The sequence below is a fragment of the Achroia grisella genome, unplaced genomic scaffold (assembly GCF_030625045.1).
Source record: "Achroia grisella isolate CSIRO2021 unplaced genomic scaffold, CSIRO_AGI_Agris_v1 utg413, whole genome shotgun sequence".
Taxonomy (NCBI): Eukaryota; Metazoa; Arthropoda; class Insecta; order Lepidoptera; family Pyralidae; genus Achroia; species Achroia grisella.
Window position 1 is genome coordinate 1,870,722 of NW_026712846.1, and position 27,757 is coordinate 1,898,478.

The 27,757-nt window shown below is 31.5% G+C and overlaps 3 protein-coding genes across 3 annotated transcripts in view; all 3 read right to left on the minus strand.

Annotated features, from left to right (window-relative positions):
* LOC131844770 (tachykinin-like peptides receptor 86C) overlaps nt 1-8,895 on the minus strand; it is a 38,856-nt gene extending 29,961 nt beyond the window's left edge. Inside the window, exons 1-2 of the mRNA XM_059193731.1 lie at nt 8,876-8,895; nt 8,542-8,619 (exon numbers count right to left, since the gene is read on the minus strand). Of these exons, the coding sequence (XP_059049714.1) occupies nt 8,542-8,619; nt 8,876-8,895 (98 nt within the window). The remainder of the gene's footprint in view (nt 1-8,541; nt 8,620-8,875) is intronic.
* A 1,728-nt stretch (nt 8,896-10,623) lies between these two features.
* Nucleotides 10,624-12,444, minus strand: LOC131844790 (uncharacterized). Its single transcript, XM_059193755.1, has one exon. The coding sequence runs from the start codon at nt 12,252-12,254 to the stop codon at nt 10,767-10,769; it is 1,488 nt and encodes a 495-aa protein (XP_059049738.1). The 5' UTR covers nt 12,255-12,444; the 3' UTR covers nt 10,624-10,766.
* LOC131844771 (uncharacterized) lies at nt 12,305-16,052 on the minus strand. Its single transcript, XM_059193732.1, has 2 exons — nt 12,482-16,052; nt 12,305-12,384 (listed from the first exon to the last, which is right to left on the minus strand). Exons 1-2 carry the CDS (start codon nt 16,050-16,052, stop codon nt 12,305-12,307), a joined length of 3,651 nt encoding a protein of 1,216 aa, XP_059049715.1.
* Between the last annotated feature and the right edge of the window lie 11,705 nt (nt 16,053-27,757).

The window sequence follows — 27,757 nt, forward strand, 5'->3', positions numbered from 1 at the left end:
ATTCCCGAGCGTATACAGTAGCGCCCCCTAAGTTTTCTTTGCGACAACCGATGTTATTCCAATAATAAAACAGTATTTGTTCAAAATCTTATCACTATTACTACTTTGAACATGTAGAAAATCTATACGCGAGGACTATAGTTGCTTAATAAATAATAAAATATTATAAATTTAAACATAGAATTGATTCTTTAACAAACGAAAATTTTCAGGTATTTTTACTACAAATATTTGTAAAAATTCATTGCTAATTAAAACCTTTATTAAAATAAACTGTCTCATTAACAACGTCTAGACTAAAAGGTTTGGACAGGTTGACTTTAAGTATAGTTTGCACTGAAGTTATTTATATGAGTAAAAGGGAGCGCCAATATTTTTTTTTTAAAACATACAGTAGGTAATTCCTTGTATTGTATTTTCAAAAATATAAATCATATAATATGAAGGATTTATATGAAAAATTTAACATGTGGCAACCGCATTGAAATTAAAGGCTTGTTAGTTCAAACGCAAAGGAAGAAATAGTAAATACTTGAACAATGTAATAAAGATTCTACAATAGACCTAATTTTTTGTCAACTTAAAAGAAGTGATAAAGTTGTGGACTAAAGAAAAGGGTTTATTTATTCGGTTAGCCGACATTTAGATGATGCTAAGATATTCATGGTTTCAACAAGTATCAACATTGGGCTACAAACTTAATTAAGCAATAGTATCTTATAAAAAATACACAAAAATTAAATGTAATTATAAATACTCCAAAATTCCAAAATCATTAAATCAGCTTTTTATATATGAAAAACATTTTTTATATACGTATAATAAAAGAATCAAGAATTTTGCTAATATTATAAATGCAAAAGTGTGTTAGCTGTTTGTTACTCTTTCACGCACAAAGTACTCAACAGATTTTAATGAAACTTTACAGTAATATAGCTTATACATAAGAATGACACATAGGCTACAAATTACATACGGATGAAACTGCGGGCACAGCTAGTTATAATCTGGAACATAGCTGAGAGTCGTACTTACAAAACAAGTTTATTGTAATAATAGCTTATAGGTAGTAGGTACATAATATCACTTCTTCAGAATACATTCACAAAAGACATTGTACGGCGAAGGTAACTCTCATAAATATATTGTTATATTGTTATACCTGCATGTTCCGTAAATTCACTTCCAAAATCACACACTACAGCCAGTTTGAAATTGGAACATACCTTTGAAATCAAGTGTCTGGCGATAGTATACTGTGATATAGAGGAACTTAGTCCTCTACTAAATTTGATATTCACTAAATTATTTTGTGTACTAAATTTATGCAGTATATTTAGTGCACAAATATTTTACAGAAGTAAACTTTTAAAAAAAATATCGATTAGAACGTTTATATACTTAGTTTATTAATTAATAGCAAGTAATACTGCTTCATTAGTACCTATATTTAATAATTAAGGTACCTATTTTAAGATATGTTTTAATTCGATTGTAAATTTATTGAAACCGCAGATAACATAATATTACATACTAAAACGAATGGAAGATATATAAAATAAAATACGAAGCTAACTGTACAACGTATAAACAGTGCTGATACAAAGTACAGATATCTCGTAACCTATGTAAAGAGGTATAACATTTTATCAAGTTGGCAACAAGCCAGTAAAACTTGTATTTCCGATTATGTGTTTCGATGCTCGCCTTTTGGTAAAGGAAACACGAGATAGTTTTTATTATCCGATGTAACCGATAAGGAAATAACAAAGGTTTTATTTAGGCACGGAATTAAAGTAATAAGAGATGTTCTCGCTTGATTTATAAATGAATTCTGTGAAAACTAAAAATAAAATATAATCGGATTGTATTTTTTTATATGAATTAACATGAAATGACGCATACGATAGCTGTAATGCTATACGTTGAAAAGGCACCAGTCGAGGAAAAAGTCAGATCAGGTAGCCATCGTGGCGAATTCACAAAAACCCCTACGTTCTCCAAAGGGAAGTTGCAAGGAGGTTGTTGCTGGCAGCTTATCCACCATTCTTTCTATAAACTTTGTATTTTTGATACATCACTTTTGACTAATTGTTACGTCTCCACTATGAGTACCCTTTTGGGAACAATATACATTTATTACAATTATTAAAGATTTTTACTAATAAGTCGTTGCATCCAGTCACAGAGGTCAACCTCATAGGATGAGGTTGACCTCTGTGACCTGACTTATGACCTGTGTTATGACCTCCTGGTCATAACACAGGTCATAAGTCAGGCCATTGCTAGTACTGTGTTATGACCTCCTGGTCATAACACAGTACTAGCAATGGGCTCACTAGTTCGCATTGCTAACAATCCCTTCCCTCAATGTAAAATGTATTTGTTACCGAAATATTTAAAATGGAATCATGCTCAAAAAGCCGGTCACGTGCGAATCCCACTTACTTACTGAGGGTTCCGTACTAACAACTTTACTTGTCACCATCCAAACTTTCATGATTTATTCAATTTTATCGCTAGTATGGTTTTATAGAATTTTCATATGTATATGAAACAAATATGAAATTATTGATTTTAATAATAACGACAAACAGATTCTTAGAAATTTTAAGTAAGCAATGACCATGATTTTATTGTATAATCACTTAAATTATATACTACTATAATTATATAATACTATAATTTCAAATTATATAACTATTTACTGATCATACAGAAAGTTCCATATAACTCAATCCGAATTACAGGAACTAAAGTAATTAAAATAGTAATTACCCGTATAATTGAACAGAAAATAAGATACAAAATGGCTGCTAAGTGACCACCAATACAAAAAATAGAAGTAAATTTAACATAATTGTATGTATTCCGATTAAAAATGTTGTATATGGATAACTATAACAGGTATCTATTAGGCAATTCATAACACGGAAACTACAAGTAACTCAAAAATTTATTTTTGTATAACATTTCTCAAATGTTCACAGTGAAATAAATATATATCCATATATATATATATCACACTGAATATTTGAGTTCAGGCTTGAAGAAAGGACCTTGTACTTGACTCAAATAGAAAAAATTCAAAACGCGTTACCCATTATATCTGAAGTTTCGTTCTTGTAATATGATACCCACGTGACTACGCGTGTAATATCTCATACATTATATCAACATATCCCGTACATTTTTATTTCGAGATGTCAAAAGGTCTCAGTGGTCTTATATCGAAAGAGTTTATCGTAAAGATAAGAAACAAAATATCTTGGTCTTGTTTCTATCGCGAACATGAAACCTATTGCATAAATTTTCTCATATCTGCATAAGAACTTACATTGTAAATATATTCGATATATTTACTTAAATTTTATTGCATATTAAATTATAATATAAATGTACAAAAGGGATACATTTATATAGGAGATGTAGATACAATGTACATTATACTTTATTGAAATAGGTATAATTCATAACTTAATGGATTTATATTATTTTGTTTAATTCCGCTATCATTACTACATGTAAGATCACAAATATTCAGTGCGAATAAACTAACCTTCACTACTGGAAGCATTACAACTTTTTCTATTATTAATTACTTAAAAAATTTAACAAGAAACATACAATCAAACTCATTTTCAACTTAACAGTATATATAAGATTTCGAACGAACATAGGTAAGGCTTATCTCTCTCGAGATTGCAGAACGCGGAGAAACAATCGAACCACGAGCTCTGATTTAAAGAGACCTCTTTTACTTCCTCCACATTCATCAATCTTATCTATTGATGCGTGTTCGCCCTTTAGATTTATTTTTAACTCGGCAATTTTGCAGCATGTCGCTTTCTGTAAAATTGAATGAAGGACGAGTTCGTGTTGTAGAAGATATTATAAATACATAGAATATGTACATACACGAGATTAACAAAGACATCATTTTTGTTATTGGACTATATATTAATATGTTACTATTATTATTGTTGTATTACAGTTATAATCATTGCATATCATGTGCACTGTCAATAATGTAATAAACAAAGATACCATCAAGAACAATCCATTGAACTCGCACTTTAATTTGCGGGTATGATCTCAGTGTTTTTCACATTCATATTTGAATGGCAAGCAAGTAGACGGTTTACCTGATGGTAAACGATAAACGATAAAAAAGTGATAACCGAGACACGACTGATTATGTTTTTAATACAGAGGACTAAGATGTCTTAATTTTTATACTACAATTTCTTTATCTAATCTGCACCCTGCCAACGAAATACAGGTTATAAAGAAAGCTGCTTGGCGACAGAAATAGGTGAGACTAAGGTACACAGACGACTTTTTAGAGTCATCTCTTTCCATAAAAGTATTACCACGCCAGATAAACGGCTCAGTACAGGTTTCTTTTTTTTTCTTACTACTCTAACGCTGTTTGGCGCAGCTGGCTTTTACAGCTTCAAGGATTGTATTATAGTTTTCCTACTCTAATACAATTCTATTGTGCTTAGTCAGCATGTGCGACTTCCAAATAGACATATAAGATCTCAAGACACTATCTTTTTGCTTAAAAAATTAAAAAGCTGTCGATAATTGACAGTAAATTCTGTGTTATAACAAAACAACAACTGAAATGCTATTTTTATCAATCCGCTAAACTTTTTCGACATTAATCTTATATAGAACCTCCAAATCGAAACTGGAAAGTCAATTATAGGCTGTACGGAATTCAATTTAGGGCTAAAAATGGACGCAAAAAGTGAAAACAACGCGACATTAACCTTAATGTATATCTGTAAATATTGTATGTCGTTATTGCATAGTGTTGTAGAAATATGTTGGAAAATAATTTATCATGAGATAAATATTTTAATGGTAGCAGTAGAAATAGTGAGGTGACATATTTATATTTTTTATTATAAAATACTAAAATTGAACTTCAAATTCAATATCAATATTAAAAAAGGTTCTCAACAATTTAGATGGATCTAAATTTTATTTTAATTTAGATCTTGAAGGTCGTAATTTGAAAGTTAGCATCAATAGTACAACTTTGTGGCAATATATATTTCTAACTTCTGATAATTATCGGATTATCGGTAATATCGATTCCGATAACTGATGAAAAAATATGCGCTATAAGTACATAATTATTATATTTATATTAAAGTGTCAATGTTTAATGAAGTATAATGAAATATTTTTAGTTAATGTTAAATATGTTACATAAATTTAACTTAACATTTTTTTAACATAAACTAATTCAGCGAACTGTTTAAATAATTAAACAATCTTCGGCCAAGCAACCAAAGTAATAACTAAAATTTTGACAATATTGATATCAATCGAATCACTATGTAAACAAAGGCATTCAATAGAACTCGTATATATGTAACTCAGGAAAAATAGTCGTATTATCTCTTCATAAAGAGTATGCGATACAGGAAGCTGCCGTTTCCTCCATAATATTGATTGAATTCCTTCAGTAATTCTTCTTAGCTCATATTAATACATATTTCTGAGAATTGTTTTGCATTAGCATGAACTGCGTTTATTCGTGCCAGTAATGTAATTAATGTGAAAGGTATATTTTGAGTTTGAAGGTTGTACATATGCTGTAAACAGCCAGTATTTATTTGACTGTTTACACTGTGGCTTCTCCTGCATAAATAAATCTACGAAATGTAATGAAATTTCTGAATTATAGATAACTTTTTAAATATTGACATATTGGTTACTTAACTTAGGTAACTACAAAAATTATACACAGGAGAGATGATACCATATACGGGCATTATATATTTTCAAAATCAATTAAGATCTCATATCTCTCTCGATTGCTCATGTTTTTTTCTGATACCTTCCAATATGTAGTATAAAGTGTAACTTTATATATGTATGCCTATATGACGTATGTTTATTTATTCGTTTATTAAATATAATGTCTTGAGTGTGCCGCCTACCTTTTTATGTAGTTAATTCATCTCTCAAGCAATATCTTACAGACAACCTCCAGGTTATCTGTAAATTGCTTATAGTGATTACACCGTTTATTCTTTTTAATTTCTTACTTACTGTGTTTCTTGTTGTAGTTCTTCTCTATGCCAAATAGTGTTTAATATTATTATTATTTTATGATGTTGATTTATGTATTCAGGTAGGTGATGGTTAGCGTTTTAATCGGCTTTTTTTATTCCAATTTAATAAAAAAACTTTATAACAATACACCAGTATACTAAAACACTCGGAAGTTTTTTTACTACCGGTAGTCTTTAGAGACATGGTACGTAAATACATAACGACTAACTTAAAAACAACGACATCTTCTATAAACTTTCACCGCAATTTTAACGCTTTGGGAGATTCTTTTACAAAATACTGAAGCACGAATCTTTCGGCTTCGGAATAGATTCCAGAATACGAAATTTAAAGTTTATGTTGCTATTTGAGGTGTAACTTCTAACTAAAAATTCTTTTATTAGATTAATCCATTTCGGCACTTGAGTATAATATTTACGTATTCTGTACTTTCACTGACATACTTGTATCCTTAGTAGAGTAGAGCTTAATAAAATACAGCATACAGAGTACCTATGTGTATTTTACATATTTTGTATGCTGTATTTTATTAAGCTGCTTGAAGGTTTAAATAGGTAATCATAGATGGCCACTTTGAATAAATCGTACATGGGTATATGTTTCAATGTTTAATTCTTTTCAAAATTAGCTCGTCAGTTTTGAGTTTTGAATCTTTATAAAATAAAAATAAAACCAAAATTTACGGCTCAACATATATTCCACAAATACTCAAACATATACCCTTTCATTACAGATACAGACTTGAGTATTATTAGATTTTTTTTACAATAACTAAGTAAATACTGTACATATCAGATACATTAATCAGAAGGTTTCAGTTTATGTCATACAGATATTAAAATCGCGTAAGAAAGTTTCAGTAAATTTTGTTCCACGACAGACATTCAAATGATGTAATCCAATGTGCGTTAAGCACGCGACAGTAATTTGTAACAGATAAAAGTCCAAAAATACAGCCGGCATGCTACCTTTTATACCAACCGGGGTAGTATAAAATTACGGGTTTATTAAAGTTTTGTTTATTAATCATAAAGTCGAAAACTACCCCATGTAACATGTAAATTTAAAAGCTTAATATATTTTTAGGTACACAATTTCTATATAGATATATACCTATATGCGTAGGAATATATATCCAATAATAGTGAATATTCTGTGCTAAATTATTAAGAGTAAGTTATAGCACAGATAACATAATATTACTTAGTTATAGTATATATATTTTTAAAAAAAGTATCAATAATCAAATAACCTTCCGCGAACTAAGTAATGTTACAAAAGATTACTAAACGCCTTAATGTACCTATCTCTTACAATAATACATTTTTTCTAAACGTATAAACTAAGAATTTCTTTATAACATGATATTATTTGTACTTTAAATGTCAATTATTTTTATCTCTCTAATTTGTCGAGTTTTGATTTGCGCCATTTAAATTCAAAAGACATTTTTTTTATTAATTTGCCTTTCTATTATTATAAGTCTTTTTGTGGAGAAATGACTTCGAATTCCGTGACGACAATCCCAGAGAGCTCTTATATAGCTAATAATGTGGAAGACTGTTATTTATTGGTCCATAAACTATAAATATAAATAAGCAAATGACTTATAAAAACACAGAAAAAATATAATACTAGCTGTACTCGCGACATCGTCTGCGTGGAATTTAACTTTATTTTTCTAAAATAAAAGTAGCCTAAGTTACTCCTTATTATATCAGCTACCTGTTAAAAAAAGTCGCGTCAAAATCGGCCCAGCCATTTCAGAGATTAGCCGGAACAAACAGACAGACAGCCAAAAATGGTAAAAAATGTTATTTTAGTGTATATACCGTATATATTCATATGCGTATAGTAAAAAAGGGTTATTTCAATATTACTAACAGACACTCCGATTTTATTTATATGTATAGATAAATATATTGACGGCATTACTGGTCTGGTGGTTTAACACTCCACGTCACTTCCGATTCTCGCGCCATATAAACATAATATGTATTCGTGAGAATAATCGTTTGTTCTCTTTTGGGCTGGATATTTTCTATATTATGAGTATATTGAAAAAAAACCTGTTTAAATATTTCTATCATAAAATATGCGTAGTATCTCTTCTTAGTTTGCTAACTAAGCAGAGATGAGAAGTGCCAAATGCAATATAAATGCCTATAAATAAACTATTATATATTATATAGTCAAAATGGCAATGAATATTTATTTAAAAAATAAAATAAACTCAGTTACTAAAATGGTAACTTTAAAAAAACAACACAAAAATTAGATGTTTTCTTTTGCGACCATTACTCACTGTTTGGTTGACAGACTATATATTTTAACTGCAAACACGAAAATTGTGTTTATTGTGTTTATTGTGTTGTGGATTTGTTTGTTCGCTATAAATCAGATTGCACAGATTAGAAAGTTAAAACATATATTAGAAATACTTACACAAAATCCATATATGAGACATCTGGTAGACCGTCAGGCCACGATAAGAGACAGGCAGTTTTGAGTGTGCCTTTAGATCTGTGAACAAAGTAATTCAACTCATTAAAACTCGCTAAAGTTTTCAATGTAAAACGGCAGAAGATATTTGGTTTTGAAATAGGTATTTGTAGAAGTCCAAGCAGGTTTAAAGATTAATATAATAAATAAATTGCATGAAAATTAATAAAAACAAGAATTTTATTTTCCCCTACAAACTGTTCGCACCCGTCAAAATAGAACGCGTTCAGAAATTGATATACATATTTTTTAATAATACAAATTATTAATAACTAACTTATATGTCAATTTTGGCATATTAATTCAATTCTGACGCGGACACATGCACACATAAATGTAATAACATTATATTTTAACAAATACACTTCAATAAGATTCGACTTTAACTTGTGTCGTAATACTATGGTTCAATTTTACCCTTTGCTTACTCTTTGCGAGTACTATACTCGTATTTAGAGAATATTTGGTATCGTGTAAAGTGACAGTGAAAGACTTTTAAATATATATATATAAAAGTGACTATCTTGCGATTTTGATTTCTGTTTAGGATGAAATGTTTTATACATATGTATATATTTATACTTGTGACAGTAACAGTGTACTAAATTCCTTGAAATACGCAAATCATTTAGATTTAAATGAGCGACGACCATCAAGCCATCGTTGCAAACTTTCAGTTTTTAATAATAAACCACTGAATTTTTAATATTAATCGAAATTGAATAGCTTCTCTGGAACAATATTCAGTTGGCGATAGCATTTTCCCGTCAACTTTACAAATGCTTATTATTCTTTGGTTTCATGTCACTGTATATTGAAGAATAACAAAAGAGCGAGAGTGTTTGGGATCTATATTCGATTTGAAATTTGTTCTTATTTTTAATACTGACAAAGATTAGTATTAATTGAATCAATTAAATATGTTTTTATGGAATACTAAAGAATCCATTGTATATGCTAATGGCTCACCTGATGAAAAGCGACAATAGATACCTATTAAAACGAACAGAATAAGCACCACAGAGATCACAAAACAATATAGTGCTATTCCCGAGGACTGAAATCTGGCCGACATAAAAACTTTTTGTGTTATTTTTATTTCTGTCTACTCTCTAGGGATGAGACACCGATAAAAAAACAAAATTAATCTGAGAAAAGGCACTATAGGCTCGCTCCCTATCACATTGAATTCCATATATTCCGCAAAATGTGGAGCAGTCAATTGTTTTACTATATACCTGACAGCTGACGACGTATGTAACTACCCCATCTTATTACTTTAATATTACAAACGCGAAAGTTTGTGAGTATGGATGATTGTTTGTTACTCTTTCACGCAAAAACTACTGAATGGAATTTGATGAAATTTTACAGTAATATAGCTTATACTTATAACTATACATATAGCTTATATATAGAACTCACATTGATGATAATTACTAAAATACCCAGCTATTTCACTATCATATCTCAACCTCTAAATCTAAACGAGTATGTAGTACTATTAGATATTCTATGTCAAAGCTTAGAGAGGATTCTAAACACAATGAATGTATTTTAATATTCCCTGGCCTTCAATAATAACTCTGGTTATTAAAACTATACAATTCGCTCGTAAGAAGTTATCTCGAAACGATGAACGACGCTACAATGTGGAATCCATATATTGTACACATATGTCAGAAAATACAAACAAATTTACCTGATTTTTGTATGTTGCGAATATTTATTTACGTATATAATGGTTTAATTAATTTCAATGTTTTAAATGCAATACTATTAAATAATAATTAATAATTCACACCACTATAAAATGGTAAATACTGCTGTATGCTTGTTAATTAAAATATAATATCCGGTTCGTGTAAATACTCAATATTTTGTAAATGAACTGTTAATTTGTTTTTTGTAAAGGAAGAGTGTTTTAAAATGAAACTGTGACCTCTCCTCATGAAGCGTTTATTGCAACAACTTAACGTTTTTGAAATTACATAGGGGTGGAGTATCCACCCTTTTTATTGGTGCTCATATGTGTCGCGTGATGAGCGGTGCTTCTCACTGGTCGATTGACTGATGCCGTCATCGACGCTAGATTTGACGTCGACCAGTGGTGGTTGAGGATGGCGCCTGTGACTTTGAGCATTATACTACTCACAGCAGATTTGCTACTACTGTTTTAACATGCCCCCGGCCTTGGAAGGTTCCACTTTCAATTCTTCTTCTTCGTTCCAAAGAGGGCATATTTTAGAGAATGCCCGCCTAACGATGCCGGTCTCCGTCCTTATGTCGGCGACTCTTGATACCCCGTCTTTGCCCGGGAGAGTGGAAATGATGCGTCCTAAACGCCACTTTAATGGAGGTAAGTGGTCGTCCTTAATGAGCACTAAGGTGTTTGGCTTCAGGTCTGCTTGGCGAGTTTTCCATTTGTTCCTTATTTGCATCTCAGATATATATTCTTTGGACCACCTTGTCCAAAAATGTTGGCGTATTTGTTCTACCCGTTGATATCGTGTCAAGTTTGATGGCGTGAAGTCTTGAACATCAGAGCACGGCGGCGCAGTCAGCGGACGACCGACCAAGAAATGAGCTGGGCTTAAGGGATAATAGTCATGAGGATCTGTGGACATAGGACTAAGTGGACGGGAGTTCAAAACAGCTTCGACCTGTGTTAATACCGTATTGAACTCTTCATATGTTAAATGCAAGTTACCGACTACGCGTCGCAATACATTCTTGCATGAGCGTACACCACTTTCCCACAGACCACCCCAATGAGGAGAATAAGGAGGTATGAAATGGAATTTAATTTTTTGACTAATAGCGTAGTTAATAATATCTTGTGAACAATTAGAGAGAAAATTTTGAAATTCATTCATGAGTCCTACAAAGTTTCTGCCGTTGTCTGAAAACATGTCAGATGGTTTACCACGGCGAGAAATAAATCGTTTGAGAGCTAATAAATACGCATCTGTTGACAAATCACCTACCAATTCTAAATTAACTGCGCGAGTAGTAAAACAAATGAAAATTGCAACATATGCCTTTATAACGCGTGCTCCCCGGCCCTTGCGATTTAAAATATAAACCGGACCCATATAATCGACTCCAGAACACATGAATGGAAATCCAGGGGTTACCCGTTGCACAGGAAGATTACCCATAAGAGGTGTTAGCGGTTTAGCACGAAAGCGAGCGCATCTAGCACAATTATGTACGGTTTGTCTGGCAATATTTCTCCCACCAATCGGCCACCATACCTCTCTTATCGCATACAAGAGAGCCTGTGGCGCTGCGTGCAGTAGACGTTTGTGTTCCGCACGAAACAGTAGTATGGTAAATTGATGTTTGCCTGATAATAATATGGGATGTTTTTTGTCGTAAGTAAATGAAGTAGAATTACTAAGCCGACCACCTACTCTAATTAAATTATTTTTATCTAGAAATAAATTTAAATTTGATAAATTGTGCGAATTATTTAATTGATTATTTTTTATTAATGTAGTGTAAATGTCAAAGTAGGATTCCAATTGAACAAAATGTATTAACCTTTGTTGTGATTCACTCAACTCATCGACACTCAGTACACCTGTCCGTTTATTATTTTTAATTTGTGTGTTATTTATGAAGCGTAAAATATACGCACAGGCGCGTATCATGCGATTGAGTTGTGAGAATCTATTAAAAGGAAACCAACTCAAATCTTGTGTTATGTGATAAATATGAACTGAATTTGATTTAACCTCGGGTAAATCAGACAACAGACGACCTGAACTGTCCTCATTCTCACTACAACAAATGGTTGATGAGTTATACTTTGAATCAATTAAAATAGGCGGTCCCTCCCACCATAAAACATTAGTGTGTAGTGTATCTAAGTAGGCACCGCGGGATACTATGTCCGCTGGATTTTGGCTACCACATATATGCCGCCATGAATGATCGCGCGTTAACTCCTGTATTTCAACCGTCCTATTTTGTACAAATGGTTTTAACAAGTTAGGATTCATTCGTAACCAAGCGAGAACAATAGTCGAGTCGGTCCAAAAGACTATATTACTAAAATTACATCGTAGTGACTGTTTAATTTTTTCATATAGCCTAGCACCTAACAAAGCTCCGCAAAGCTCGAGACGCGGAATACTGGTGGGTTTTATAGGCGCGACCTTTCCTTTTGAACATAACAATCGGACTGTAATCTTATTATCGTTACCTATACTGCGCACGTATGCGCAAGCTCCATAAGCAACCTGTGATGCGTCTGTAAAAATATGCAATTCTATGCGTAATGAATTGTTACCTATTACGTGTCGCGGTATATTTATTTTCGTAAGTAATGGAATGCTATCAACAAATCGCAACCACTGGTGAGTGACGTCATTGGGTAGCGGTTCATCCCAGCCAACTTTCAATAACCATAGCCTTTGTAATAAAATCTTTGCGATAATTATAAAAGGACTAAGCATGCCTAACGGATCGAAAATTTTAGAAACCTTTGACAATATGACGCGTTTAGTTAATATTTCATAATCGATTTTGAATTCTGTACGAAAGTTAAATGTGTCAGATTGATTACACCAACCGAGGCCTAATGTTTTTTGGTGCACATTATCGCCGAGTGATAACTCCTTTGAAGCGTGTGAGTTATGTGATGGTGTTGATGACGAGTCCTCTTTGTAGTTAAATATCCACTTGCGTAATGGAAAGCAACCTGTCATCAAAATCCGACTAATCTCGTTACATGTGTGAGTTAAATTATCTTTGCTGTCAGAGTTACCAGTAATTAAATCGTCTACATAAAAATCCTCGCGTATAATTCTACTAATGTTTGTATTTGTAGTTGTAGACGCTAATTCTTTCAAACACCTAACGCTAAGAAATGGGGCTGATGCTGTGCCGTATGTCACAGTGTTGAGTTGGTATATACCTATCTCATCAGTGGGATTTTCGCGCCACAATATTAATTGTAGGTCACGGTGATCGTTATGTACCAACACTTGACGATACATTTTTTCGATGTCTGCGCATGCCACCCACCGATGTTGCCTAAAGCGTAATAATATGGCAGTTAGATCGCCTTGTATAGGTGCACCTACAAGTTGTAAATCGTTAAGCGATTTACCCGAGGTGGTACTTGCGCTTGCGTCGAATACAACCCGTAGTTTTGTTGTGGTACTATGGGCGCGAAAAACACCATGATGTGGCATTATGTAGTGTGGAGTATTGTATGTGTGTATTCGTGACATATGCCCCAGCTCAATGTATTCCCGCATAAATGAAATGTATAATTGTTTATAATCGGGTGTGCGTTGTAATCGTTTCTCAAGTGCATAAAATCGATTCAGTGCCTGAGAGTATGATTCACCTAATAATTTAGGACTATCCTTGAAAGGTATGCGCACACAAAACCTGCCTTCCTCTGTGCGCGTTGTGGTACTTGTAAAGCGTTCCTCACAAGCCCTTTGCTCAATACTGAGGACATTAGTGACCCTCGGTAATTCCTCAAGTTCCCAGAATTTACGCAACTGTGAGTCTAATGTGTGAGTAAAATTGCATGAAACTTGTGAGTATTTAGGAGTGTGCGTATATATAGGTCCCGAAATGATCCATCCTAATTTTGTGTTTTGTATAAATGGACCATTTTCAAGACGAATCTTTCCTTCATCAAGGAGATCCCAGAATAAATCGGCACCCAATAGGATGTCGACCGATTGTGACTCGAAATATTTTGCGTCCGCTAACTGTATATGAGAAGGAATGCAAATATTACTTATATTTATTGATGTTGATGGTAACTTTGTTGTTATATGTTGTAGCACTAAACATTGAATATTGGTAGTATAGGAGCTACACAGGGACCTGATATTGATGTTACAAGTCTGTGTGCACTGTGTAACGGCGCTGCCTACACCCTTTATGTTATAAGTGGACTGTATTAATTGTGCGTTTATTTTATTGCATAATGATTGTGTTATGAACGACCGCTGACTACCGCTATCGAGAAGCGCGCGGACGCTGATATAGTTTTTACTTTTGTCCCGTACGCCAAGAACTGCAGTAGATAGCAAGACCGGTTCACTATTAGTCGACACCTGTGCATGCGATTTGTTATCTAATGTGAATAACGTTAAAGCGTTATTTTGCGTGCCTCCATCAGTAACCTCTCGTTGCAAGTGTGTGTCATCTCGATGTAATAGTGTATTATGTTTACACGAACAGTGCCGACATGGACCGAATCGACAGTCAGTAGCCGAGTGTCCTAAGCGTAAACAGTTCTCGCATAATTTATTTTGTGTGACTATTTTACATCTATCTAAAACTGATAGATTTAAAAACTGCTGGCATGAATATAATGGATGTTTGGAATGACACATAGGGCAGGATTTGTAGTGTGTAATTGTATTTTGTTGTGGTTTATTTGTGGACATGGAAGAAACGTTACAGTGTATCTTTTGCGACTGATTAATGTGTTGTTTTTTAATATTATTGTGCATCGGTTTGTTTGACACTATTAACGTTTCTAACATGTCCGCCCTACGACCAACGAAATCAAGCAAATTTTGAAGTTTCAACCGACATTGAGAATCACTGGTGTTAATTGAAAATAATAGTGTTTTGTGTTGCTCCCATTCGCGTTCTGTGATGGGATCGAATTTTGAAACGATTATATAAATAATTAGTGTGTCCCAATGTTCAGTAGGCTCACCGAGAATTTTTAATGCGCGTATATTCTTAAGTACAGTGTCGATAAGCTTTCTCAATAACTCTGGTGATTCCTTTGTCAATGGTTGGATTGAAAATAATGCTTTAACGTGGTTATGAATAAGTAATCTATTATTATCATACCTATTTACGAGTAACTCCCATGCAACGGAATAGTTAGCTGCAGAAAACTCTAGTGAGTCTATAACTAATTCAGCGCTACCCTTCAATGATGATTTTAAATAATGAAATTTTTGTATTGCGCTTATTTCTTTGGAGTTATGTATTAGTGATAGGTAACAATCCCTATACTCCAGCCAATTTTCAAAGGAACCGTCATAGGAAGGTAAAGATAAGGTCGGCAATTTCATTAAATTAAGAGATCCTTTATGAGAATCTTCGGTAGATTTGTCACCAGATAGCAACTCATCAGCCCTAGCAATCACACCGTAATAATTTGTTTCAAATTCTTCCCTATGCTCTAATTGTTCATCGATATCATCAGAATACTCTTCAATTTTAGACTGAACTTCATTAAAATCGGTTAATAGAGAAGATGCGCCTTGTATGCGTAATTTGAATTCGGCTTTTTTGAATGAAGACGGTTGTAAAAGGACTGATTCTATGTATTTATCCAATTTTGTTAGCCTACCTTTAATGACGCCTCTTTTGCGTATATATAGACTTAATTCACTAGTTTTATTAGGAGATCTAGTAGGGGATTTTACGGGAACTGATAAATTAGCCTGATCCATCATTGGGGTTGTGTGGTATGAATATGGAGTACTCACGTTTGCGAAATTTGAAGCGTTGACCGTTGACTGTAGTCACTAGCACCGATCGTAATTTGCGTGAAGTATTAACACACGACACTAGAAACGTTGAAAAAACAGTATTAACACAGGTGAAGAGGAAGGTTGAGGGATATCTTGGCTGGTACGTCTTACCGAACTGCGCTTTATTGATGATGTTCGATATACTGATGTGCTGTTGCTGCCTTTTATCCAACAATTGTCCTCCTCTGGTTGCTGGTTGATGAAGATCCGGGTACGAAGGTCCAAGAAATTATGTTAATTTGTTTTTTGTAAAGGAAGAGTGGTTTAAAATGAAACTGTGACCTCTCCTCATGAAGCGTTTATTGCAACAACTTAACGTTTTTGAAATTACATAGGGGTGGAGTATCCACCCTTTTTATTGGTGCTCATATGTGTCGCGTGATGAGCGGTGCTTCTCACTGGTCGATTGACTGATGCCGTCATCGACGCTAGATTTGACGTCGACCAGTGGTGGTTGAGGATGGCGCCTGTGACTTTGAGCATTATACTACTCACAGCAGATTTGCTACTACTGTTTTAACACCACATATTGGCCAATTTAAATATCTGTTTTTTGTGAAAACACGGGGTAACTACCAATGAGTATAGAGCCTTATAAAATCTTATTAATACCATCATTTTAAATTATAAAATACTAAATGTCAGTCTCGCGACTTTGTCTGAACTTTCATCCTTTATTTCATCTTCCAGAATATTTTTTGATATAGCCGGTGTCAATCTACTTTCATATATATATTTTTTAGAGACACCGATATTTATTTCATAGATAGCCGTTTACTTGTGAAAAGTTAACAAGCAAACAAATAGACAGAAATTCTTTCAAATTTATAATAATATTATGGATTTGGGGAACGAAAATTCTTAATCAGAATTATGAACTGAGTTTGTTTGTTTGCTTAATCTTTGTTTTGTTTCAACCTTCAGTGTAAGGAAGCTTTTGGACTGTAATTAAAATTCGATAACTTCTTGTATATGTTTACATTACATTTGATTAAAAAGTATCCGGGTGAGCCAAGCTCGGCTAAGATTCTTTCTTATTAAGAAGAGATAATTCTCTTCTTAATAAGAAAGATTCTCACAAAAATGTAGTCAGAAATATCAATTGATATATTTTTTTTATTTCTGCCAGATATGAACTACTACCTTTTAATAAAAATATAATAATAATAATAACATTTTTATTTATTCCATTCTATTCTATTAGTATTCACAAGTATTTTTTAACAATAAATATCTTTGAAATATAATAAAATAAAAGAAAATTTTGGGTGGACATCGAGTTGGTAAACCACCAGGCTACTACACTATAAAGATATGATATATTTACAATATATTCAGTCATAACAATATATTGGAGAGAAAATTTAATAATATTATTAGACCGCAATTTTCAACCGGCGCCGCTGGTCATTATTTTGTGGTAAACAAATTGCTTTTACGGTTAATTGGGTTGTATATTTGGCCTACTCAATACAGTTTGGAGACAAAATTAAACTAGGTAAGTAATAAGATAGCCATCTATTTGAAATGAGATTTAAAATATGTAGTAGGTAATAAAGATATTTTATTTAAAAAAAATGTTAATACTAATAATATAACGGAATTAATAAATTACATTTTTTTTATTATTATACAACTAAGAACAGTGAATTACACTATTACCCATAAAACTATTAAACCACCAAAATTGTGCACAAGTGGAATAAAAATTACTTATTAGGAAATATATTTTGTCTAACTTAAATAAAATACGAAAAAAATAAATAGTTTCATACTAGTAATATTATTATAAATGAGAAAGTACATCTGTCTGTTTGTTATCTATTCGCGGGTAAACGACTGAACAGTTCTTAATGAAATCTAACGTGAAGTTAGATTGTAACTACCAGGTTGGTAAAGTCAAGTTTTTATCTAAAAAAACGGTCGAAGTATAAATAAATAGTCATAGCCCAAATTGAAAGTAAACTTAGATGCCAGAAGTAAAGGGAAAGAGACAAATCACATTTAATAGTTCGCACCTGCGATTTCGTTCGTGTGATCAAAATACGTTCATTTTTATCCAATATCCTTCTTGATTTCAAATACTATATAAGTATGAGATATTAATTACAAAGAAACTCATTTTATATTTATAAAATCAGTCTGTGTTAACATTGTGATGTCTTTTTCAATAGAAAGCGAAGTAATTATGTTAATCGAGGATTGCATTGGTAATATGTACATAATTAATATTATTTTCAATCGAATAACATCGTTGGAATCTTGGCCTAATGATTTACTACACTCACATAAAGCTCGTGGTCGTGAATTCAAACCTAGGCGATACCAAAAACTTATGTCGATTAACATTTCTTGTTAAATGTCCTGTGAAAAAAATACCGATAATAGTCCGAGAGACAACAGCAATCTTGTTACCTCGTTGTATTCAAATATAGGTAACCAGCAAAATATGGGTATATAAAGTGAAGTCCTAAGTTGACAATACTGAACTACCCTATCACAGTAGTCAAGGTTTGTATATATTTTCTATACAAAGTCCAATTAAATATGTGAAGTTACAGGCAGTATGTATTTTATAATATGAATAAAGAATTTCGCTTTAATAAATACGCTATGGGGTGCCTATATAAACAATATAATCGTATCAAATGGACTGGGTAAGCATACATCGCAGGATTTGTTGTTGTTATTTACTTTACGTAACGGTTAAGCCTGATATACGTTTATGACCGTGATGTGCGTAAGCCGTAAATATTTGTTGAAAACTCCACTACATTTTGAACAAATGGCCGGATGTATATATCACTCCAAAGGTTAAAGAGACGTAGGAAAAGAAATATTACTTTATAATTTTTTCAAAGTAGACTTTGTATAAATTCGTCTACGTACTCAGGCTTATCAATTTCCCCAGCCAAGCAGCATGCTTTGTAAACTGTGTTTCTGTTGAATGATGTAATAAAGTTGTGAAAATAGGATAAGAGGCGTGACGTCTTAGTTCTTGGGAATGCCAACACATAAGCGGTGACTCGGACGTTATATGGTAACGTGGTGTCTGAAGTACTATTTAAGTAAAGGCAATGGATAGTACTTACCATCTTATAGGGACGTCCACTTGTTAGCCACTGCAATTATATAAATATATGCACGTATATTAGTTATTAGAAAAGAATGTTCTTTTTAATAAAACATTACATCAAGAGAAATTATTTTTCATTTATTATTGGGATTGAATTATTTTGTTTAATTTCAATAAATTAGTATGAGAGATCATAGCAGATATTCAGTGTAGACGTCTGACCGCTACAATTAGAACCATTATTGTCCTTCTAATGCGGGATCAAGTCTATCACATAATTAACAGAACAGATATATATATATAAGACACAAATGTAATCAATTTATATAAAACTCCACGTGTGAACTGTCTGGATGTAACTGTTAAGATATTTATTGAGATAATAATAATATAATATAACAGGACAATTCATATAACGCCTTCTAATCCCAAGCTAATTCTTCGCAATTATTTGTATCAGTTGTCTAGTGCCCATAACACAAGCTCTAGCTAGCGTAACTTGGGTCTGGATGGCGCTGTGTGAATTATCCTGAGATTATTATTATTATTAACTCCGCAGTATCAAGTTGACATAAGTTTTTTTTTACTTGAAAATTAAAAGTTTAATACGAGGTAAGCACTTACTTAGTTAATTTCTATACATGGGGTATAGAAATTAACTAAGTAAGTGCTTACCTCGTATTAAACTTTTAATTTTAAAGTAAAAAAAACTGAGATGCTGAATACATCACTGGCTATGGACAATGACAATGGAAAACAAGCCGGCTAAAACAAAACTCCCTTTCATATGTAAGTAAGACGTGCTTAACATATATCATACACTGTTATTTATATTTAAAATAAAAATAACAAGGTACGACGTAAAATGCTTTTAAAAAAATAATGCAGTAAAAAATATAGAAACATATCGTTAAAAATGTTATAAGGAGAGAATGCTCTCAAGAAAACGCATAAAGTATTTTAGAGCTAATAACTAGAAAGCGATTATCATAAATGCTTCTAAAATATTCCTTTGATATAAACTTTCCCTTTGTTTTTCGACAGAGATAGATTTCTTCGCCATTAGACAAATTGTTTTAAAAAGTTTGCAATTTACGAATTTGGACTTCTTATAATGAAAATCATTAATCAGCGAGATTCTGAGATAATAGCATTAGTGAAATAAATTATAATTGATATAGAAAGCGTAGACTTGTGGAATATAAATATTAGAATTGTATTTGTAAATAATATATTCGTAATAGAAAAAAATAAACATGTATAACGTTAAATATAAAGTATTAATACTAATTTTGAATATGTATTAAATTCGAACACTATCTCCCTATCAACAATTCGAATAACAATTTATAAATATCTATATAAATAAAAATGAATTGCTTAGTCTCGCTAAAACTCGAGAACGGCAGAATCAATTTAGCTAATTTTAGTCTTGAAATATTCGTGATAGTCCAGGGAAGGTTTAAACGGTGATAAAATATGAAAAAATTGCATGTAAAATATAATACTAAAAACAACATTTTTATTTACTTATACTGCTAATACTTGTCATACATTTAGAAATACTTGTCAGAAATTTACTGCATAAATAAACTTTAAAAAAACCTTTGACATAATTTTGAATCGGAACGGAGATCGCGGTGTCAACTAATTAAATAAATAAATAATAATAATAACAAGGAATAATGGCGACAATAGGTTTCGGTATACTTAATAGTTATTATTAAACTTTTAATATTTTATACTCCTTAATAAGTTCAGGCCATGTTCCTGGTTGAAATTAGGATATTATTTAATATCTACCACTTGCCGTACCAATTGTGAATAATAGTGATAATCAGTAGAGAGAGGTTTAGGTGATTTGTTCCATAATTCAACAGGAAGCCAATTCTAGCTGAAACCTACGAATACATAGCAAACGGAAGCCCTTAAACATGCATGCAAGTCGAAAGTGGTAGTGGATACCGGTGTCCCTCTTTCTATAATGAAACTGACCAAGAATCCGTGAGCACCCAATTGTGTATATTGTATAGACATATATGATTACTGAAAATTAACATTACTATAATCAGAACGGTTAGTACGAAAAATATACATGACAACAGAGATCGAAGATAATTATATTATAATTTAATAGTAATTAATTGAAATGACTTTTTGGACTATTCGATTTGATTTTTAATAACCGGATATTTGAAAAATTTGTGATCCGGAGAAAATACACATAATTTACTCAACTCAACAACAGAATGGATTTTAATATGAAATTAAGAGTAGTAACATATTAAAATCCATTCTGTTGTTGAGTTGAGTATTTCAGTTAAAATAATTTTAAATCCAAATTCAAAATCCTTTTAAATTCGGGGCTTGCTAAGATAATATAAAAAATATATTTTATCCTTATTTAAGTTTGTTGTAAATACATTCTAAACTTTAACACTGTCGAAATATAGTTCAAAATTAAAATGACTTAGTCTCTCATAACCGTACCATTATACCTGCTAATAATAACTAGTATAGCACATCGATTTATTATAAATCGAACAACCGCTATCGTTGCCTCACACACAATGAAAATCCGACTTATCTTTCTACACGAGGTCCAAAAGACCCCACTACCCTCTGGCTATAACCCTGAGTGATGACCACCGATTTGTTAAAACCCCGTCCTGGGTCGTTACGGCCTCTTTTCAGTTTTTATTCCCCTTATGATGTTTCATTTTATGATTGTCGGCAGTATTAGGACGGTACGTGATGCTGTGAAATATGTGCAAGGGTATTTTGTGTTCTTACCCTATGTTTTTCTTAGAATTCACTCTTCTATACAATAATTTTGTGGTATATCTATTACTAGAAAGTCCGTACGTGATATAAAGAGCAAAAATATATCTATTTCTTAGTACTTTTAGGCACACGTAGTATTGTATTACAATACAGTTTTGTTCCAAACGATTCTAATCAAATTTTGGTACTGAAAGTAGTAGTATGCTAATAAAAAAATAAATATTAGTGGCGACATTGTATTGTATATTTTAATATTTATAGGTATCAAATTACTCTAAAACGGCAGTGAAAGATATTAATTTACATTAGATCCATACTATGCCGAATTTATAAGCCGCTATTCACTGTCATATCTCACCTTTTACTGGAACAAAGTTTAGAAAGCAAGCTGCTTAGCAGCAGAAATAGTAGAAGTTTGTGCAATACTCCCGTCTGGTTTTTATTATTTATGTCCAATCTTATGGCTATATTTACAGGTCTTAACATTATGCAATGTGTTAAATATATCGAATTATGTTTATTTATTACAGACTCGGGAGAATAACTTGTTTCATGAATTTTCGAGTTAAAACAATGTGTGTGAAAACGCCAACGCTACGTAGTTATAAATCCGTTTTGGTCGTAAAGAAAATTGTGTAATATATCATAGCGTTAACGCCGTGTGAAGGCACCCGTTTATCAACTCAAGTCCTATAATAATATCTTGTGGTTGTTATTTTACTTCTCTTTAACGTTATAATAAACAGATGCAGCTATAACAATAATAAATAAGCTATTAAAATAATTAATACCTATTTTTTTATATTTATTGTATAATATAAAATATGGACTTATCGTATATCGTAATCTATAACGCAATCATAGAATTAACCCTCCTAAGTAAATTAAATGAACGTATCGATAACGAAAGTATCGCTGGTGCACGCAAGTGAAAGAATAAAGTGCTAGATATTGCTATCTCGTTCTTTCTCATGATTTAGCAATTGGTTAATTATTAATAGATTCAATTGCAACTTGTGTTGTACCAGCTTATGTACAAAAATATTAAATTCATTGTTATACAAAATAGTAATCGTTAAAGTATTCGTTTAATCACACTGTACACACTAAATATCATTCATTACATAACAATTATACTCAAGTTTCTCTGATAATTATGGTTCTTTACAGAAAATTGCTAACTTCTAAACCTGGATTATAATCACTAAAATGATACTTTAAAACAAAGTTTAATACAATACATTATGACATGTACATAACAAGTTATCATAAAAATTCTTACGTAAATATATGAAAATCAATCAAATTCGCTTCAGTTACGACTGTACCTCACAAGCATATTGAAAATAAAATGAATCTACACAACAATATACGTGGAATCTAAAAATTGAATTGAAATGTGTTTTACAGATGTTGTCTATAGTATATACATGTGTTTTATTGCACATTTTAGAATATTACTACCCGTTGAGCATGTTGGGGTAACGATAGTAAAAAGTGTCTTACATGGGGGACATACAAATAAAATTTACATTCGCAAAGTTGGGGACTGATGAAATTACGCAATTGAGACATAGATATTCAATTTTGAAGATCCTATGAGAAGCGATTTTTTTAAATTGCTTGTACTTTGGAACTTTATTCATACTTGCTGATTTTGTTATTTTTCTTTGCATATATGCTTAAGATTGAAAGTGGTTTTTCGTTATTATATATTTTAACAATTTAAATTAATAATTCTAAAATTTAACCTCTAAGTTTAAAGTGCATATAAAGTATAAAATTTTGTTTATAAATTGTTATATTATAGCTTTATCTAAAAAAATATATATCATAGATTTTTGTAAATATTATAAAGTAGTAGTATAGTAATAGTAAAATAATAAAGAAAATTCATTTCAAAATACACTATTTAAATGTGCAAGATACTATAATAAAATCTTTTTATAATATAACATCTATTTAAATATTTATAATGGTCTGAATGCAAAAATGCACTTTTTTCATATTTAACTAATGTAATGAAGATTTTAATGCTTTATTTCTTTTTAAAATTCTATATATATGATAGTGGTAGATATTTTTTTGTATTTTATTAATGTATTTCGTACCTTATGTAAATATACATATTGTATTTCTAGTCCAACATATTATATCGTAATATTTAGACGGTGCTCTATCACACGTAGATACAACCCCTCTTCAATTTGCAACTGGCAAATTGGATTCCATCCTCAACACTATTCGGATGGTCGTTTATCTCAATTCTCGGGGCACAGAGATACGCGATATTGATGAACCAACCCGAAATATGTACTTCTATCAATATCATATTGATGTTGCACGTTATTCGCAATATAATATCTTTTGGAATGTTATAAAAGTAATAAAACATTATTAGGAAACTGAAATTGTATATAGCTACAGTCAGGATACAGATATAAAATTTTTATAAAACAAAAATTACAGAAATGGATAATGAGAATGTAATGTAGTTGGTTTCTTAATTTAAACACATCGAAATTTAAAATGACGTATTTGTGAAATAATTAAACGACAGTAAGTATATGTCAAATTACATGACAACTATACGACTCTGATTGAAAAATAAAGATATATCTTTATTTTTCTCTTCATGAAGAATAAGAAATGAAGAATCAAATCAACATTCTTAAATACGTAACACATCGTACTCTTCCACATAAATAAAAAGGGTAATATAATATACAAAGCAAAAGCTTTATCATGTTATAAAATTTATAGGTTAGTTGACACTATCTGGGCTCCCATCTCAAATATATTGATATAATCTTAAAATTGTGAATCTAAAGTGTTATCTATATATTTTTCATCTCAGTTATTTGGTTTATTCAAATAACTTGAAGGTAGTCGCGAGTCCAATCTAGTATTTCAGATGACGATATAAGATATAATTATTAGATGGCGGTAGTTTCAACTCCTCTTGTTCTCTTTTATATTTTAATTTAGTGTGTACAATAAATCAATCAAGAATATGTCACGTAGATAATAATATTACTTTGTCATCCTTCCTGATTATTTCATATTGAAAATATTTGTATTATTAATTAAATAAATGGAGAAAATACGTTTACAAATTCTGGTAATATGTGAGTGTATTTTAATTAAAAGGGATCAACGGAGATAATTGGATCATTCACTACATAACGATTTTCCAAGCGAATGGATTCGCTTTTAATATGAATATTGCATAAGTTAACGAGTAATAATTATCTAATTAATTAAATAAATTTTAATTTAATTTATATTTCTTTACCTCTACAGGTTTTTATGGTGTACTTTATTGTTGGTGACTTTATATTTTTAAGCAATAAAAACAGGTATAAAAACAATCTATATTCATATATAACAATTTATTTACGTATTAATAATAAAATATCTTATTTTATGAGAACGCAGTCCAAAAAAAGAAAAGCTCAAAAATTCTAATCTGGCTGATACAAAAAACTTTTTGAGTAATTTTCTATATTAGACTGACTCTACGGTGAGAAAAACACAGAAAAAAAAAATATAAACATCCACGCAATTGACACTCAGTTAAATGTGGACAAATAAATCTTTTAAATTTTATTCTGACTTACTGCCTACACATATAGAGTGTTTTATTATGAAATTGGATTGGCGAACTAGCAGACGGTCCATCTGATAGTAAGCGGCAACCAAAGCCTCTACAGGAGTACCACTCACAAGTTAAGCAGCTAAGTTGTCATGTTTCTCTACCTTGTAATTTCAATGCCATATCTTACTGTTTAAGCGAAATATAGCTTACAAAGCAAGTTACGTTAGTTAATTTTGGCGGCTACTGAGATAGATGTAGACGCACTCCATATTCTTAAAAGTGCACATGTATTTATATAAAGTATAGTTGAATATATAGAAAAGAAAGTATTTTAAATTTTGTAATATCATTATGCTATTTAGGTCTGTGAATTAATATGTTGTACTGACCAGTATCTAAAACTCTAGTCAACTAGAACTCTGTATTCTAGAATATTAATAATTATGCTAAAAGCGTTCATATTACTAACGTGGCTTGAACAGAAATGCTTTCATTGTAAAGTCGAGCTAATTTACAAATTGTTTTAGTTTTGAATAAGTGCTGTAACCGCATTGTAGTAATCTAAATTTGATAATTAACTCTTGTTAAGTAAATTGTCGGAAAGTAGGTAATTATTATTTTTTTATTACAGAATTGTATTATGGTGTATTACGATTTAGATTGCCTCCTTTCAAAACCTACTTTTTGAAAGGGCAGTGAGCAATAGAGTTAGAATCTTTTCTAGTTTCAATCTTAGTTCGTTTCTTCTTCTTCTCTTTATTGAGCTTTTTTAATATTTTTCAAATACAATTATTCCCCGAATATAGGCATCTCGTTATCGGTATATAATAGCGAGAACGAGATTCGAATTCTGTACCTTAAACATAAATAAAACGCTTCAACAAAAACAGCTTTACTTTTTATTAAGAACTTTCACCACTTTTGATTATTATTTAATTTTCATAAACAACTAGCTTTACTCGGCGACGCTTTATATAGGTAAAATTATATCGGTGAAGCAACTTTTGAATTTCTCCACTCCAAACAAACATCCAAAAAAGTCAAATGGTTTCTCTTTACAATATTATTATGAAGAAAAAGTGTTCAAGTAGTGAACTCAGATCATACGACGAGATTCATTTACAAGATTAAACTGTGATACTATGACTGAAAAGTTTTAATTTGGTGGTAAAAACCTAGGCCACGGCTTTGATACAAATATGAGTTGAGATTTAAGCGCCAAGAGTAAACTAATGCTTATTCAGCAGTTTTTTATCACATTTTTCAATGTGGTCGACACGGATGCCACAAGCGGTAAATCCGTGCTCGGGCCACGTGGCGCTGGACCGCAAAAGTGCCTTTTGATAGACAGCCGCGGCGAGCGCCTGACGTTTAATGTCCCGTGTCGGATACAGTGGAGAATTTTTCATTTGCCTGAATTTCCGTTTATTTGTTTGCAGTGATTTTGTGGGAATTGTATTCCGGATTTTGTGAATTAAATATGAAGAGAATTTAGGAAATATAATTTTAGTACGGAAACATAGAATACGTATCAAGGGGTAACTTTCCTTTATATATTTTTTATAATACTTTTACTGAATCATATAAGAGCTAATGAGGAGCACGACAGAGCAGAATTCTAGAATTTCATTATTGTCCTCTTATAAAGCTAAAAATCTATGTTATTAGTTTAATATTTTTTTGTTACGTGACATATACAATGCCTTCAATATCTAAATTAAATAACCATTCAGGAAAAGCTTTTCCTTGCCTGTCAAACTCAACTTACATGTATACTAGTATGTATTTCAATTAAGTTTTATTTTGTATTATTTTACTTCCAGTCTGAATTATACTATTTCATGATCGACGAATCACGAACTTTGTGATGATTAATTCGATCGATTACTTGTTTAAGTCCATTTTTGACTCCACTGTGAGTAGCTCTAGAGTAGCAATATGTAGTTTGTTATTACTTACATATTATTGCGTTCTATTTCCTATGACATTTGATATAATGATATAATATGGATGTAGGCTTTTGATCTGTATTTTTTTCTGACATATTTATTCAATTGGCAAAGTCTGTCGCATAGAGAATATTTTATTTTCTTCTACGTAGGCAAAATAAAATAAAGTTGGCACGAAATTGGCAAAACATCAAAATAGAACCACGAAATATCTGAT